The 16214-nt window shown below is 44.1% G+C and overlaps 1 protein-coding gene across 9 annotated transcripts in view; it reads left to right on the forward strand.

Moving 5' to 3' along the window:
• The window catches only part of CPEB3 (cytoplasmic polyadenylation element binding protein 3), a 675133-nt gene that overhangs the window by 487865 nt on the left and 171054 nt on the right, over positions 1-16214 (forward strand). For all 9 annotated transcript variants that reach the window (XM_085606164.1, XM_085606161.1, XM_085606163.1 and 6 more), the window contains exon 7: positions 5184-5273. In XM_085606164.1, coding sequence (XP_085462290.1) covers positions 5184-5273 — 90 coding nt within the window. The remainder of the gene's footprint in view (positions 1-5183; positions 5274-16214) is intronic.

Raw genomic sequence — 16214 nt, forward strand, 5'->3', positions numbered from 1 at the left:
GCCCACCTATTTTCTACCACCAACTGGAAGGTCAGTAATAGTATCTGACACGTGGGAGGGTGATACCATCCTTTTATTGTGATCTTTACAGAGTGGATAGTGATATACATGTGTATTTTCCCTTCCACAGCAGACTTCCAAGTTCTCCTGCCCAGTTGTGGAATATTGGGTGCTCTGCAATACATACAGGAATTTCGGCAGAGAGACTATTTAAAGAAATTCAGCCCTTCCTATTAAGGGTAACAGCGGTGCTCGACAGTGCTTAGCCTCTTTTCTAAATTTTATCAGTGCTGTGCCTACTTTTTGGGGGAGAAACAAAATCTTGCATCTCGTTAGGTTGATACCCAGGTATTGAAAACCTTCTCTCTAACCCTTAGTCTGCCTGTGATTGAGTTGTCCTCATGCCATTAACAGGTCCCTAACTTCATTGACTTTTGCCAGCTGATCTTGTCTCCCCAGCACTGCTGGAATTTCTCAAAATGTTCCATCAGCAAGGGGATTGTGGAGTTCAGTCAAGACATATAGAGGAGGATAACATCCACGTAGGTTGGGATCTTGTATTTTTGTGATCTAGCTACTCCCTGTGTTCTTGGCCCCTGCATGCCAGGGATTCCACTGCTAGGGTGAACAGAAGAGCCGATACGGGACACCCCTCGCATGTGTGCCTCAGAAGTTTGAAACTGTCTCACCCTGATCTCTGCTATTGGATCAAGTGTATAGCAGCTAAACGGAAGATCTGAACCCCAATCATTTCTCGAAGACTTCCAGCATTTGGAAGAGGTGACTCCATTTAATGGAGTCAAATGATTTCTTAGCATCAATTGACAGGATGGCTCTATCTTCATCTCTCCTTCCATATCTTTCCATCCAGTGCTGCACCCGCCTCAGGTTTTCATGTGGAATGATTTGGGATAAAACGGTTTTAATCTGGGTGCATCAAGTGTGGTACAACTTGGATTAATCTATTTACTAGAACTTTGGACAGGAGTTTGACCTCAGTGTTCAGCAGTGAAATGGGTCGGTACGAGGAGCACTTGTTCCCTGGCTTACTTTCCTTGTGAATAACTATATTCAATCGCGGCCGTCATGACTCGCGGATGGGAGGATGTGGGGTCACGTGGGGACGGGGGTGGAGGGTTTTAATTTAATAATAATAAAAGAAATTAAACTAACCTTCCCACCGACTGGGTCCCATGTCGTCTCTGCTCCTCCCCTGCTCTTCTGCCTCCAACAGGAACGGAAAGCAGGCAGCCAGGCTCCCAGTCCCACCCCTAAGCCAATCACAAAGCTGCAAGCAGCTTTGTGGTCGGTGCGCCGCCCAGCCAGGGGCTAATGTCCCCGTCCTATTTTCCATGTAGGCTGCATTGCAGCCTGCATAGAGAAAGGCAGAGTGCGTATGACTGGTTTGGTCGGCCCCAGAGGGCCGATCAAACCTGTCATGTTCACTCAGGAGTGGGCACACCACTCCTCCCCTGCCCAGCCCTGCTCACAGAGCAGCCCTGCCCACCCGCAGCCATACACTTCTGCTTTCTCACAGTGCATGAAGCAGAAACATAAAATGGTAGTTATTACCATTTTATGTTTCTGCTTGTCGCACTGCGAGAAGGCAGTGGGGCGTCGCTCCTCCGCCCTAGTGGAGGAGCCGCCCCTGCCATTATTGCTGCTTTCCTGAGGTTGTGAAGTAGGTACCCTAATTCCCTGGCTTCATTAAGCATATCTTACAGGGGTGTCCGTAGTGGAGAAGTACATTTCTTTTACAGTTGACATGGTAGTCCTTTGGAGCCCAGATGTGGTCTGTCTGTAGTTGTTTTATTGCCTCCTCCTATTAGTCTATTCCAGTAGGGCTATCCAGATCCGCCACTGTATCTCCTGTTAGTTTTGGGGTAGTGGTCTTCCACAGCACTTCTTGGTGTATAGATCTGTCTCCAGTTCCTCATCACTGCACACCTCACAATATCTCTCAAAATCCTGGGCAATTCCTCATGTCCTACTTTCTTCCTCTCTGCCGTTTTAATGGTCTCACCTCATTTCTTCTTCCTTTGTATTGAAGCAGATAAACAGCTTGTCTACTTTATTACCTACTTTGTTTATCGTTTTTGTGTGACTAGGAGTCACATTTTTGTTTAGTTACTCACTAAGCCTTTGTATTCTGCCCTTATGCAGCCCAGCTGCTCTTGCAGTCTGGCTCATTCAGATCTTCTCTTCTCTTCCCTTCCTGACCATCTAATGCTCCATTTTCTTCACCTTCTGCCCTATTTGGGTTCTTTTAATGTACAGCTGTGCTATCGCCTGCCCAGTGATCACTGATTTAAATCCTTCCCACAGGGTCTCTGACATTTCTACTGCTCTCGTGTTGTCTTTGAAGTATTATTTGGGAGCTTCTCTAAGTGGGTCCCTGATTTTCCTATCATGAAGGTCCCATGCGCTGAAACCCCAGGTTCCCTCCCCTTTACAACTCTTTTTGCAGACTGCACATCAAGGCAAAGAGATCCATCTGGCCTTATAGTACATGTCCCATATTCTTGGCAGTTCTTCTCCTAGTATTAGAATGTCATCACACCAGGAGAATGGCTGCTGTGCCACTGAGTAGTGTGAGTATTGTGCGTCATGTGGATGGCCCCTTATCCACACGTCCGGCCATACCGGTTTATGAATTTCCTTGGATCACATCTCACCTCCCTCCACCTGATGTCTCCTGCAGGATCTGTTGTGTGAGCTGTCCATAACTTCATTGAAGTACCTCACTATAATATGTAATGAGTCCGGTGTGTCTTGGAGTTTCTGCCTCACTTCACTGAGCACCTTATCTTGCCATGTTGGAGGAGCGTATGCATTAATAAGCGTAAGGTTTGTTGTCTCTAAATCTCAGTCACCCTGGTGTGACACACCTTTGGGTCTTACCATTTTTCTAGGGTTTGTGAAGGGGAGACACTTTTTCACCATAACTGCCACCCTTCTAGAGTCTCTTGTAAATCCAAACAGTGCAATCAGTTTGTATTTCCCCTTTCGCCAGGGAACTACTTCCTGCTCACATGATGTGCGTCTCCTGCAACTGGATGATCTATGGGTTGAGTCGCCAGAGGTACTGCCCTACCATCTAGTATTTAGTGTTTAATCCTTTAATGTTAAAACTATTCACTTTCCACATTAAAACCTTTTCTTTCTCTTTAATCCTTATCTTGTCCGACACGATTATCCCCATACCAGTGGATGATGACGAGGTCGGGAGTCCAATTGTCTTTTCTCATTATGTGTGACCTCGCCTCAGCCCATGTCTACCGGTGTGTGCGTCTCTTCTGACGATGCTTCAACATTTCACAAAAAAAATTATTTACCCCCAACCTACCCTTTTAGCTGATGGATGCAGAAATGATCCATTTTGTCCACTGGAAACTCTTTCTCTCCAACTAACCTGAGAAGCTTTTGTGCACTACTACCCTTACTTTGCTCCCCTTCTTTCTCATGTTGAGTATAATCTCTGGATCATTCGTTTTGTCAGTTGTCCTCGTGGACTTGCAGCATCTGATCTCCTGTTCAGACTTCAGTTGGGCCTCACCCTCCTTTTCCACCTTGACCCCTTCCCCCCCTCTGCACCACTCTCCACATCTGATGAGTCGAGCATGGTGTCCTTCAGCACTTGAATTTGTTCACAGTTTGTCTTTGTAGGTCATTGTCATTCTAGTCTGGCTGCGGATATTTTCCAGCTTAAGTCCTCTTATCTGTTAGTGGCTGCCATTCAATGTAGATTTCTCCTTACTGCTGCCCATTCCCATGATTTTCCAGTGTCTCAAAAAATTAAGATCTGGAACCATGAGTCAGTTTGAGTTTGGAGGGGGAGAGAAGCATGTAGTGTTGACTCATCGCCTAAGGTTTCTTTCTGACATTATGCTAAGGCTTTATGTGCTCTCTTCACCATGAAATTCTGTGATAAATCCTCCTGCAGTATCAAAGTCTTTAGCCATTGTTCTACAATAGCTCCAGTTCACTCCCTCTTTCCTCTCTGGGAGAACCACAATGCGTAGATTGATTTTCCATGTCTTCTGTCTATATTCAAGGCTTTTGCTAGAGGCCATCAGTTATGTCACGTTGTTTTTTTTAGCTCACCCACCACATCTTCCAGGTTGGAGATTCTCGTCTCCCCCACTGTGACTCTATCCACGAACTTCCTTGGGTCTTGGTAGATCAGGGCCATGTCTACACCTTTTTCCTCTATTTTGTATTGTAGAATTTGTTGAGTGTCTCTAATTGAATGCAAAATAGTATCCATCGATTAGGGTGGTCCTTCACCTGCGGTTGTATCTTTTGGATTCAACGGGTCTTGGCCTGTTTCTTTCACTCCCCATTTTGTTGTCTCATCCTGAGGAATTTGTCGATGTGTTCCTGTGTCATGGGGGTAGTTCTTTTGCTTTGCGTCACCTTCTATCAACTTCTTTTCTCACTTGTTGGGCACTTTGCTTCGGCCAGGTACCAACACACAGTCTCTCTCCCTCATTCCCCTGCCTCCTCAAATGTTGAAATTCTCTTTTGGGCCTGTCAGAGGGTATGTGGTGGCCATGAACTGAGAGAGTGGTGATTCTCTCTCTGGCCCCACCCCCCCATCCGCCTATCTGATCTATGTATTTATGTCCTTATTGGCCTCCAGGTTCAGTGATGAACACAATCCGAACCAAGACCGTGTCTGGGAAGGCCAACTATAACAGTTCGCACAGGCCTGGAGTTGGCGTGCACTCTGCACTACAGGTGGAGCCAACACCACTCGACTACCATCAATTTAGTTATAGTGGCCATTGTCTCCACGGCCTGATGGTTAATTTCTGAGGCAAATTGTGAATAACTTTAATAGGGCTGTGTGGTTCTGTTCTCGGAGAAGGTCGACCACCATCTTGGCCAGCGCTCTTACTTCTTGAACACACCTATGTTTAAAGTTTAAGAAATAATAATGAAGCTAACTCTAGTGGTATGGTGAGTTACACATATTCCAGCAAATTTCACGTAGGTATTATGTTTTCAACATGTGACTTTATTTCTGTGGGGTCCAAAAAAAAATGGGCCATCTGAGGTTGACCGTATTTATTAACAGGACAGCATTGTTGAACTAACACAGTAAAATATTTAATATATCATTTGTGTTCGTGATGCTATAGCTTTCGACCCAGAGTAATTTTTGCACTTTATTTTTGCAGATGAAATCACAGCAAGCTTTCGTAGGTTTGGACCACTTGTGGTGGACTGGCCTCACAAAGCTGAAAGCAAATCCTATTTTCCACCAAAAGGTAATCGCCCATATTTTACTACTTGTGACTGTTTATGTAAAAACAAAACAACAAACATAAAAGTACATTATGATGCGCTGCCCGTCTAATGAGAAGATGTTGTTTTTAAAATATATTGAAAAGAAAAAATCTTAAATAGAGCCACTTAAATGCAACTGGCCCTGTTCAGCTGTTTCAAATCACTGCAACAACTTTGGTTTTTCCTAGCAGAAGTAAGATATTTTGTGCTGTGTGGTGAGCACTACGTAATACATGTCTCTTTTCAAGTGCTTCATGAAGTTTTCCTAGTTTTCTTTCTTGATTTGTAGTTTTTTTCTCATTTGTTCTTGTAAAACATGTCCGTGTTTGAAGAATGTAGCTTGTTGGAACATTTTAGTTCGTCTCACAGAGAATTATTAGTCACAGGAAAATGCATATAGTAGAACATTTTTATTGATTATCTCCCACCTGACGATGGGATACAGCTGCATGACCTTTTATTTTGATCAATTGAACACACACACATCTCACAGGTAAGTGAAGATCTCGGGCCGTAAGGAATCGGCTGCTTAGTGCGTTACTGGAGGATGCATATTCACATAAGGTAGAATAAACCTTTACTTTCTCTGCCACAAAACCAGCTGGCATAAAGACTGCCCTGGGAACGATTATTGTGACACCAATCCGATGCACTCTGACGGACCTTAGTCAAATGCCAGAAACAAACGTGCAAGCTCTAATTGTCATTGTATTGATGTCCTGTTTAGGTCTCGGGACCATCCGGTCTGCCGAAGGCAGAACCGGAAGACGAGAGATTTAATGTTTTGGAGAAGAGGGGCTTGAACCCGCCCCTCTTCTCCCCTGTTCTCCATTGGCTGGCCTCTTCAATGCTGGCCAGCCATTGGAGAAGAGGTTCCGTCACTCCGATCAGGCCCCGTCCTTTTCGGATCGGGGGGCGTGTTTTTTGCAGAAAGTCTCATTATCTCCTCCAGCCAATGGCTGGAGGAGATAACAGCAAAACACGCCCCCGAATCCGAAAACGACGCTGCGTTTCTCCGAGGTATTTCTGCTCTGCCTCGGAGAAAGGCAGCGGTATTCGATGACTGCTTGGAAATATGCTTTTTACAAAACGCTGCAAGTACTGAGGTACCGAAGATTCTCTGTTGCAGCAAGGCACTGAGTGGCGGTAAAAGGAGTTTGATGTAAATATACATGCGTCAGCAGCGGAGGTGCAATAAGCGTGTATCTCAAACAGAAACTGAAACTTCTCTATCAAGGGGAAACATCACTGCCAAAGTTCAGAGCTTGTGAAAAAGCGACCAGCGAAATCACTTGCTAGTTAATGTTCGGGGGGGGGGGCTAAGCAAAAATTTCGGGGGGGGGGGGGCTGAATCTTTAAACAGTAGGCAGAGTGGCGCTGATTTCGGGGGTGGGGGGGGGCTGAATCTAGGCAGAGTGGAGCTGCGGGGGTTCTTAGAAGGGGTGAACCAACAGCGAGGCCTCATTAACATGCAAATGGTCTTTTTAAAGACCTGTGAAGTGCTCGGGCGCGGCTTTGTGTCTGCCCGGGAAGCGGTCTCATCCCGGGCTGCCACACACGACGGGGGGGGGGGGGGGGGGCTGAAGCCCTTTGAGTTCAATGGGTGATGCGCGCCTGATCACAGGTAAATGCGGGAGAGAACGGGGTTGTTGAGCAGGGCCGGGCTGGCTTGCCAGGGCATTGGGCGTTTCCTGTAGCAAATGTGCTTCACAGTTAACCTCCCCCATGACCCTCCAGCTGGTCCGACATAATTGCCAGGCCTACTTTGGGGTTCCAGTTTGGCCCTGTTGTTGAGTATCCTACCCAGGGCTTTAAGTGGGATTAAAAAAAATTGGTGGGGGTGGGGGCTGGTGTTGCGCGGGGTCTATACGACTTGTATTTTGCTGTCTCTTTTGTCATTGCATCCAGGCATAATGATACAGCAAGTAACATGATACCTACAACAAGTTAGGACTATTGGCTTTGTCAATCGTTGTTAGTTGCATAAGATAAATTAGCAGTAACTGTGGCTTGTATATAATATTGAAAAAGCATCCACTTGAAGCCCTAGTGACACCACGACAATGTTACTGCTCCTGAGTTTCAAAAAGAGACAACAATATAATCATGCAGTGGCTGAACTTGACCGATTAAGAAATATATCCCAAATTATATATAACAGTCGGTAGACGCATGCCTCTACAGTGTTCTCTTATATTTTGAAACCAGAATTGGTCAAGTTCGTATCCTTTCAAAGTACCCTTTTCAAACAATCATTACCAACGCCACATCTGGCCCTGGCACGGTAGTGCGATTTTTGTTTAGTATTAATAAAATTTGACACTTCAGACAGCAGTTTCAGCAGAGAGGACAAAGAAGGAATGGGCATGGAATCCAAATACAGAAACTGAAACTTCTCTATCAAGGGGAAACATCACTGCCAACGCCGGGTGGCGGGCCTCTAAGGGTTCTCCTGCAGGGTGGCTGGGGGGGGGCACCGATTTACCCCATGTACTGTGGACTCATAACTGGGAATTTATGCGATGGGAATTGTATATTGCCATGCCCAGGCGGGGGATGGTCGTTGATTGTACTGCTTTCCGAGTGTTTAAATACCAATAAAAAATATTTAACAAAAAAAAAAAAAAAAGGGGAAACATCACTGCCAAAGTTCAGAGCTTGTGAAAAAGCAACCAGCGAAATCACTTGCTAGTTAATGTTCGGGGGGGGGGGCTGAATCTTTAAACAGTAGGCAGAGTGGCGCTGATTTCGGGGGTGGGGGGGCTGAATCTAGGCAGAGTGGAGCTGCGGGGGTTCTTAAAAGGGGTGAACCAACAGCGAGGCCTCATTAACATGCAAATGGTCTTTTTAAAGACCTGTAAAGTGCTCAGGCGCGGCTTTGTGTCTGCCCGGGAAGCGGTCTCATCCCGGGCTGCCACACGCGACGGGGGGGGCTGAAGCCCTTTGAGTTCAATGGGTGTTGCGCGCCTGATCACAGGTAAATGCGGGAGAGAACGGGGTTGTTGAGCAGGGCCGGGCTGGCTTGCCCGGGCATCGGGCGTTTCCTGTAGCAAAAGTGCTTCACAGTAAACCTCCCCCATGACCCTCCAGCTGGTCCGACATAATTGCCAGGCCTACTTTGGGGTTCCAGTTCGGCCCTGTTGTTGAGTATCCTACCCAGGGCTTTAAGTGGGATAAAAAAAAATGGGTGGGGGTGGGGGGCGGTGTTGCGCGGGGTCTATACGACTTGTATTTTGCTGTCTCTTTTGTCATTGCATCCAGGCATAATGATACAACAAGTAACATGATGCCTACAACAAGTTAGGACTATTGGCTTTGTCAATCGTTGTTAGTTGCATAAGATAAATTAGCAGTAACTGTGGCTTGTATATAATATTGAAAAAGCATCCACTTGAAGCCCTAGTGACACCACGACAATGTTACTGCTCCTGAGTTTCAAAAAGAGACAACAATATAATCATGCAGTGGCTGAACTCGACAGATTAAGAAATATATCCCAAATTATATATAACAGTCGGTAGACGCATGCCTCTACAGTGTTCTCTTATATTTTGAAACCAGAATTGGTCAAGTTCGTATCCTTTCAAAGTTCCCTTTTCAAACAATCATTATCCACGCCAAGTCTGGCCCTGGCACGGTAGTGCGATTTTTGTTTAGTATTAATAACATTTGACACTTCAGACAGCAGTTTCAGCAGAGAGGACAAAGAAGGAATGGGCATGGAATCCAAATACTAATCATGCATATTAGTCTGGGCCACTGGCATTTTGCGATGCTGCAGCGTTTTCCTCATAATTATGGATTTGCCAAACTTCCCAAATAATGCTCGCATAATAAATCTCGCTTTTGAGAGTGATTAAGCTATTGACATTGTAAATAACAATGCTGTTTCTTTAAATGTTTTAAAAACATAAACAAAAATAATGTCATGAGCAATGCCAATAGCTCTAACTTTAACAATGCCGAGACCGTTGCATTGTAAATGCTTGTTAATATAACACTGAGCTCTTGAGGGTCGCCAACTGAACCATACACAGTGAAAACAGATTTGGTTATTGTGGGTCTGTGGCTTGAATAATAAATGTGTTTTTTGAAGATGAAAGTTTACCTGGACGACTTAAAAACAACCGTTATGTGTTGTGTGAAAATATGGCACTGATCTTAATAAAATAACCTACCTCAAGCTTAAATAGCCCTCCCATTCATGTCGGAAACAACCGAAACTAAATAAACTGAAGGCTGGTTGGAAAACTTTTATTACTCTGATTTTAATTCAGGCTCTAGGCCCAGTAGGACATTAGCTTCTACTTTACTGAACTTCAGAAGATGCACATGACACTAAGCGTGTCAGCTGCGTCAAGACATTGTAGTCATGGCTAGAGGGGTAGCTTTAGGAGCAACCTAGCCCCTTTGCAGCAAAATATGATGTACGCCAGGCGCCATCTTTGTCACAAGTTCTTTACAATGTTCTTCTTAAAGCATTGGCCGAGGTGATTCATCACTGGTCTTTACCTTTTAATGTGTATGTTGATGGCGTCCAAATATATGTAGTGTAGCTGATTCAGACACTTGGAGAGGCGGCAGTTACTCGTTCATGCACTATCCTAGAACGGATGACCAATAATTGTTCAGATGAAAATAATTGTTGACCTCCGTTTATGTCAGAAATTTAAGGTTTCATTTGTTTGATTTTATGGGTAAAAAAGCAAAACAAACATTTATTATACATCACTAAAAATATATTATTACAATATCATTACATCACTGTTAAAATCCCAATTGCATCAACTTTCTCACTATATTAAAAACGTGCCCAACTTCTAACATAAAGCCACATTTATGCGTGTAATCTTCAAACTTAAAAAAAAATGGAAGCAATAATTATTTGATTCTTCATAGGAGGAATCAAATGTGCGAAGTAGATTACTGCCAAATTACAAAAGGAAGGAGCATTTTATCACGCCATCCATATGGACTTAATCTGGTGGGGCGCTAAACCCAATCTCACTTTAAACACCCATCTCCTGTTTTCTGTAGATATATTTTTTTCAGATATGGTTACAAGTATTGTGTTGTTATTTTATTTGTATTTGTAATTCGTGCATGTCACTCGAGAGAGCATCCTGGCACCTGGAGAACGGGGTGCTGTCCTGACTGGGCTTATTGAAAGAGTCCGATTTTCACATTTTTGTGGGTAATTCTCATACTGAGCTGGTGGTTCTAATGTGCAAGGGGAGGTTGTTCCAGGCTTTAGGAGCCTGGTACGAGAAAGCACCGGCTTTGGCTCTACAGATGTAGGGGAAACTGTCGAGCAGTAGGCTGGCGGAGCGAAGATGTATGGTGGTGATGTGGAAACTGATGCAGCTATTCAGGCAGCGGTCTTTAGTTCTGCAGTGCTTTTACGTATGTGTGATTTAGTTTGAAAAGGATGTATTTGTAAATGGGGAGCCAATGAGGGACTTTCAGGTACGAGGATACGTAGGTGCAGGGTGAGAGATTCAGTGTGAGTCTGGCTGATACGTTTTGACTGACCTAGACTTGGTGAGTTTTGTGGAGATTTGAATGTAATGTGCACTACCTTACCCAGGTTGCTAGTGATAAGGGCTTGGGTGATAGTTTGGTGGTTGAATAGCAGAAGCTACCTGACAATTTGAAGAAATTAGGGTGTAGAAGCAGAAGGAGGAGATCAAGTTGACCTTGCTAGATATCGAGATTGGGTTGTCAATTACAATACCTAGGTTTCTGGCTTGGCTCAATTGAGTGGGTGTGGGTCCTAATTCTGAAAGCAGAGGACCAGAGTGAGGTGTCTTTGTCGAAGAGTACCACCTCTGCCTTATCTGAGTTGAGTTTAGGTAGTTGGTCTACCTCCAATGGATGACTTCTGACATGGAGTCAATGAATTTAGTTAGGGTGCTGGAGGTGTCCTTGGAGAGGGGAGGTTGAACTGGGTATCGTCGGCATAATAAATGATGTTCAGTCCACAGGATTGGACAATGCTGCTGATGGGGCCTTGTAGATATTGACGAGCGTGGGGCTGAGAGATGAGTCTTGGGGGACTCCACAGGTCAGGTTGGAGGCTGCAGAGGTAAAGGGGGGCATGCTTGAATGCCTCTGTGCAGGCTGTGAGGAATGAGCTGAACCATGGAAGTGCACTTCAGTGCATTCTGGTGTTGTCTAAAGTTGGATGAGCATTGGGTCTGTGAAGGTGTTGAGGGCCACAGAGCAGCCAAGAAGGATGAGAGCCACAGTGCCACCCTTGTCCATGATGAGGCAGATGTCGTTGGGGGTGGTCATGGGGGCAGCCTTGGTACTGTGAATAGGTGTGAATGCAAATTGGTATGGGTACAAGAGGTGAATGCCGTTGAGGTAGTCTGCTTGTGGTTTGGTGACCAGACTGTTTTGAGTCCTTTTTGAGTATTCCTTCACAGGTTCTCGCACATAATCTTAAATCTAGCTCTTCTGACCGATTTTTAATCAAGCCTTTCATTCTTTCCACATCACAGGGTTGCATTTCACAAATGTTGAGTTTTAAATCCACTGGGTTTTGTTAGTATATGTAGCTACCCTTTTATCATGTACTGTAATGGGCCTTTTGTGCATTAACAATACTTTGCCAGTAATTTATGGTTTAGATCTTTTATTTGCATTTTCAAAGATCTCAAACAAGTACAGCAGCAGGTTTTAGTCTTCAGGGGCATACAACCACTGAGGGGTGGATCAGAACATAATTCTGTGCTGAGATTAATACAAAAACAAGAAAAAGAGAGAAAGAAAAGACCCCACACACAATCCTACCACCCCCTCCCTTCCCCACTAACCCACATGCGATACCAATACTTTGCCAGTAATTTAACCTTTTTTGCTAACATTTAAACATTATACTTGTAATACCCATTTCCAACCTTAATGCATAGTTTGCAGTCCCTTGTGGAAGGCCAATCCAGGATTTTTATAAACTCATTTTTTTGTGTGCATTTGCATAAATTCAGGTCTTGACATAATCTCATTTCCATAAAGCAATAGTCCGAGGATTTTCAGGTTATAGGTTTTCTTCAATACCTCAATTGATTTGTGTCCAGTCTCAAAGTACAATCTTCGCAATATCCATCATTGTCTTAATCTGTTTGGTGTTTGAGTTTTCTGCTTAGACCCATTTCCTCTCAATAGGATTTTCATTCCAAGACCTTGAGTACAGCTCTTTACTAAATTTAGCATTTTTTCCATAATCTAAATCTATAGAGAGTATCAATTGTTAATGTTAGATCTACGTAGGAAACATACAAATATTTCCCTTCCACTTTTGCTTTTTTTCTGTTAATAATAATTTTTTAGGAGACTCCCATCTTTAGTGGGCATTTGTACCCATTCTTGCTGATGATTTAATTAATGCTCTGCGAAGTGTTTCTAAGGGATATTCATCAGTGTGATAATTCACCTGTTAGTGTTTAGCTAAATTTAAAAAAATTGGAACTCTGATACTTCTTCTCCATGTCTGAAATTTTATTAGAGCTTGGTATGTAGGTGTCAATATGCAAGGGCATACATGCATTTTTCTTTTTTTCTGTACCTTGTGCTCTTGAAAGGCTTCATAATTACTTCTGTTTCTTTATGGTAGGAAAACACATTTCCTCATCCTTTTTTGCTCTCTTTTTGTGCCTCATAACCTCAGGGTCAGTATTAGGTGGGTTTAAATTCACTGTATATAATCTCATAGTATATGAATCCCAGACCCTTTCTTCCATATGATTATCATCGGTTTTTCCTGTTACCTATGATATTTCAATCTAGCTCCCAAAAAATGTATTTTTTTTCCTCAGTGCACTTATATCAGTCCACTTATTTTCTTTTATTTCTCAGTTTGTTCTTCTTGATTCCCTTCTAATTTGTTTGCTGTATTTTTTTTTATACTCCTTGCCCTATCCGTTTGCTCCAGTGTATAAGCTTCTCTAAAGTGTTTATTCAAAGTTACTCTAGCTTTTCTTTTTCCTTGCGGTTAGCATTCCACATCATTTCCACTTTTTAGTGTCCCACTGATTATTTCTATTTTCCGAGGATACACTTATTTACTTTATACATTTTTTTTTTTTTTTTTTTTAAGATTTTCACTCAGTAATTTACCTACTATTAAATCCAGCACTTTCATAATCCCCTTAAAGCAGTGAATTTTCAGAGGCGTCAACAACATTATTAAAGGTTTAATTTTAATAACCATTATTTGCCCATTTTTCAACTTTTCTATTTATTTATTTTTTTATTTATTTTTTGCTCTTGCAATCCACTGCAATATGAAAGGATCTGTAATCACTCGCCATTGGATTTCCCCCTTTCAAATCCTTAATTGATCCACAATTCTCGGAACTACTCATTGCAAAATAAATCAAAAAGGATACTTTACCATTATTTTTTTAATTATATTTCGTTTTATTTCCAGAACATTACAGTAACATGGAACCTTGCACACACATTTGGCATTCAACCCCTCATTCCGCACGTTATCGCCCACCTGAGTCCTCTCTTCCATCCTCTCGGAGTCGACCCACTGAGTGGGGCTCCTCCTCCTCATCTCCAGGGCAGTTCACCTCCATGTCCGCTCCCTGGGTAGGCCATAAAAGGTGGGATTTGCTCTTTGTCTGTAGTGTTCATATCCTCCGTCAAGCCATGGTACAATCTCCACTGCTCCACACTTTTGCAAACGTTCGGGGGCAACCCCGGCTTTCATACACTACTCTCTCAGCTTCCATGCATGTGTTAATTTCCACCTTCCATTTGTCTCTTGTAGCGCCCTGATTCTGCCCCCATAGTCTGGCCAACTCTCTTTGCCATAACAGACCTCAGCATGCAGAACAACAACTGCTTCAGAAGGATAACCACATCATTGAGTATGCCTAAAATTATCAATTGAGATGTTCTTGGGAGGACTACCTCCATCACAGCCTCCAATTCAGTGACAACTTCTCCCCAATAAAGACCCACTTTTTGGCAGTCCCAAATGTATGTATAAAGGTACTCTCCACCGCACCGGAGGCATACGGGACTGTCGACTCTCCCCATTTTGTGTAGCTGGGACCTGTTGTAATAGGACCTGTGAAGAATCTTGAATTGAATCAATAGCAGTACAGCCGCCAGGATGGCCACCTCCCTGGGGTCCATCAATGCTGCTTCCCTGTCAATATCTTCTAGGAGCCCAACATCAGATTCTCATTATTCCAGAAGACTCCCAATATTGTCTGGGGTATTAAGAATAGCACGGTATGCCTTAAAAACCACTTTGTGGGTAATCTTGCTCCCCAGGACCCAGTTCTTCAGTGTGCTGTATTCTGGGTGTTCCTCTCCCAGGAGCCCCTCTGCCTTCAGGGTGTGCGGAAGCTGCAGGTGGCGGATTCTCTGGGTAAGGGCTAAAGCGTATTCCGTGTTGAAACGTCTCGTACGACTTCAATTTTCTCTCCTCCCCCACCCCCAAGTCAACGCATTCCCCTCCTTTTCCATTAATGAAATCCAGTGAGGTTACCCACTTCGGTCAGGAGTGTGCCCTTCCACACAGGAGTGGCCAGCATAAGCCTTGCCCTCCAGCGTAGGTGCCTAACAGTCTTATCCCAAGTCCTCAGGGTTATCTGGGTTGGCCTGGTTAGGGGATGCCTGTCTTGTTTCCCATAAATGTAGTGGATGTGAGACCTTGCTCCCAGTGCTGATCTCTCCACCGTATATGCTGGTTCATCATATTGGCTGATCCCCCACTCTTCGGTGATATGCAACTGTGCTGCCCTGTGTTAAACCTGCATGTTGGGTAGCGCTAACCCCCATTGTAAATGACCTATAAAGTGTCCACTGAGCTCTAGGGGTACCCTCGTTCCAGAGCAATGTTCAGTGTTTTATATTTAATAAAGTGCACAGAAAGTACTTTACAGTCCATAGTTATCTGGGATGGGAAACGGGGTGTTTTGTAGCACACAGATCAGTTTGGGTAGGGTAACCATTCTGTACAGTGCGGCTCTGACTGTTAATGTTAGGAGTAGCATGCGCCATCTTTCCGTGTCTGCTTTGGCGTCTCTTAAGTTATGACCTAAGTTAAGGTACAGGAAGCCTTTTGCATCTGTCGTTATCTCTATGCCCAAGTACCTAAAGCAGGCCTTGGTCAGTCAGAGGTCTCCCGTCTCTTCTCGCAGGCTCTCCCTGTCTCCTAGTTGGTAAAGCACGGACTTTTCCCAGTTTATACGGTACCCAGAATAAGACTCAAAGACTCTAAATACCGATAATACCACCAGGATCAACCATGCTGGGCCTGCTTCATATACCAGCCAATCGTCCACATATAAGGATAATTTTTCTGGAGCGTCTATTATCTGTGGAAAGCTCACTATATCGGCTCTACTGTGCACCCAGCAGGCCAGTGGTACCAAGCAGAACACAAACAGGGGTGACAATGGGCACTCCTTTCTTGTACCTCTCCCCAGCACGCATGTCTTCATTCTCTCTCACGGCCGCAGGAGGCGCCATGTATAGGAGGGTCACCCACTGATAGAACTTAGGCCCAAAGCCGAACCATTTCAGGGTGCCATGCAAGTACTGCCAGTCTATAGAGTCATACGCTTATTCAGCCTCTCTGGACAGTATCAGTCTAGGGTCACTGTCAGTCTTTTTTTTTTTTTTTTTTTTGAAACCGTTTATTGCAGGTTGTAAAAGTTACAGGTATGGGCCTACAACCACCCGGCCGGCCGCTAGAATGACAAAAGCATATTGCATACATACAGTAAAAGTCTCTCGGCAGTGCAGAGCAGTGAAACAGGAGTAATCAATGGTGCAGGCCACACAGCTCCAAGCCCACAGTACGGTTCCCTTTTCTTGAAACAAGACAACACCAAAAAACCACACCCGCAAGGCAACCCGCGATCCAAAGTAACAGCACGTGCTCCATAAGTGGGGGA

The sequence above is a fragment of the Triturus cristatus genome, chromosome 1_2 (assembly GCF_964204655.1).
Source record: "Triturus cristatus chromosome 1_2, aTriCri1.1, whole genome shotgun sequence".
NCBI lineage: Eukaryota > Metazoa > Chordata > Amphibia > Caudata > Salamandridae > Triturus > Triturus cristatus.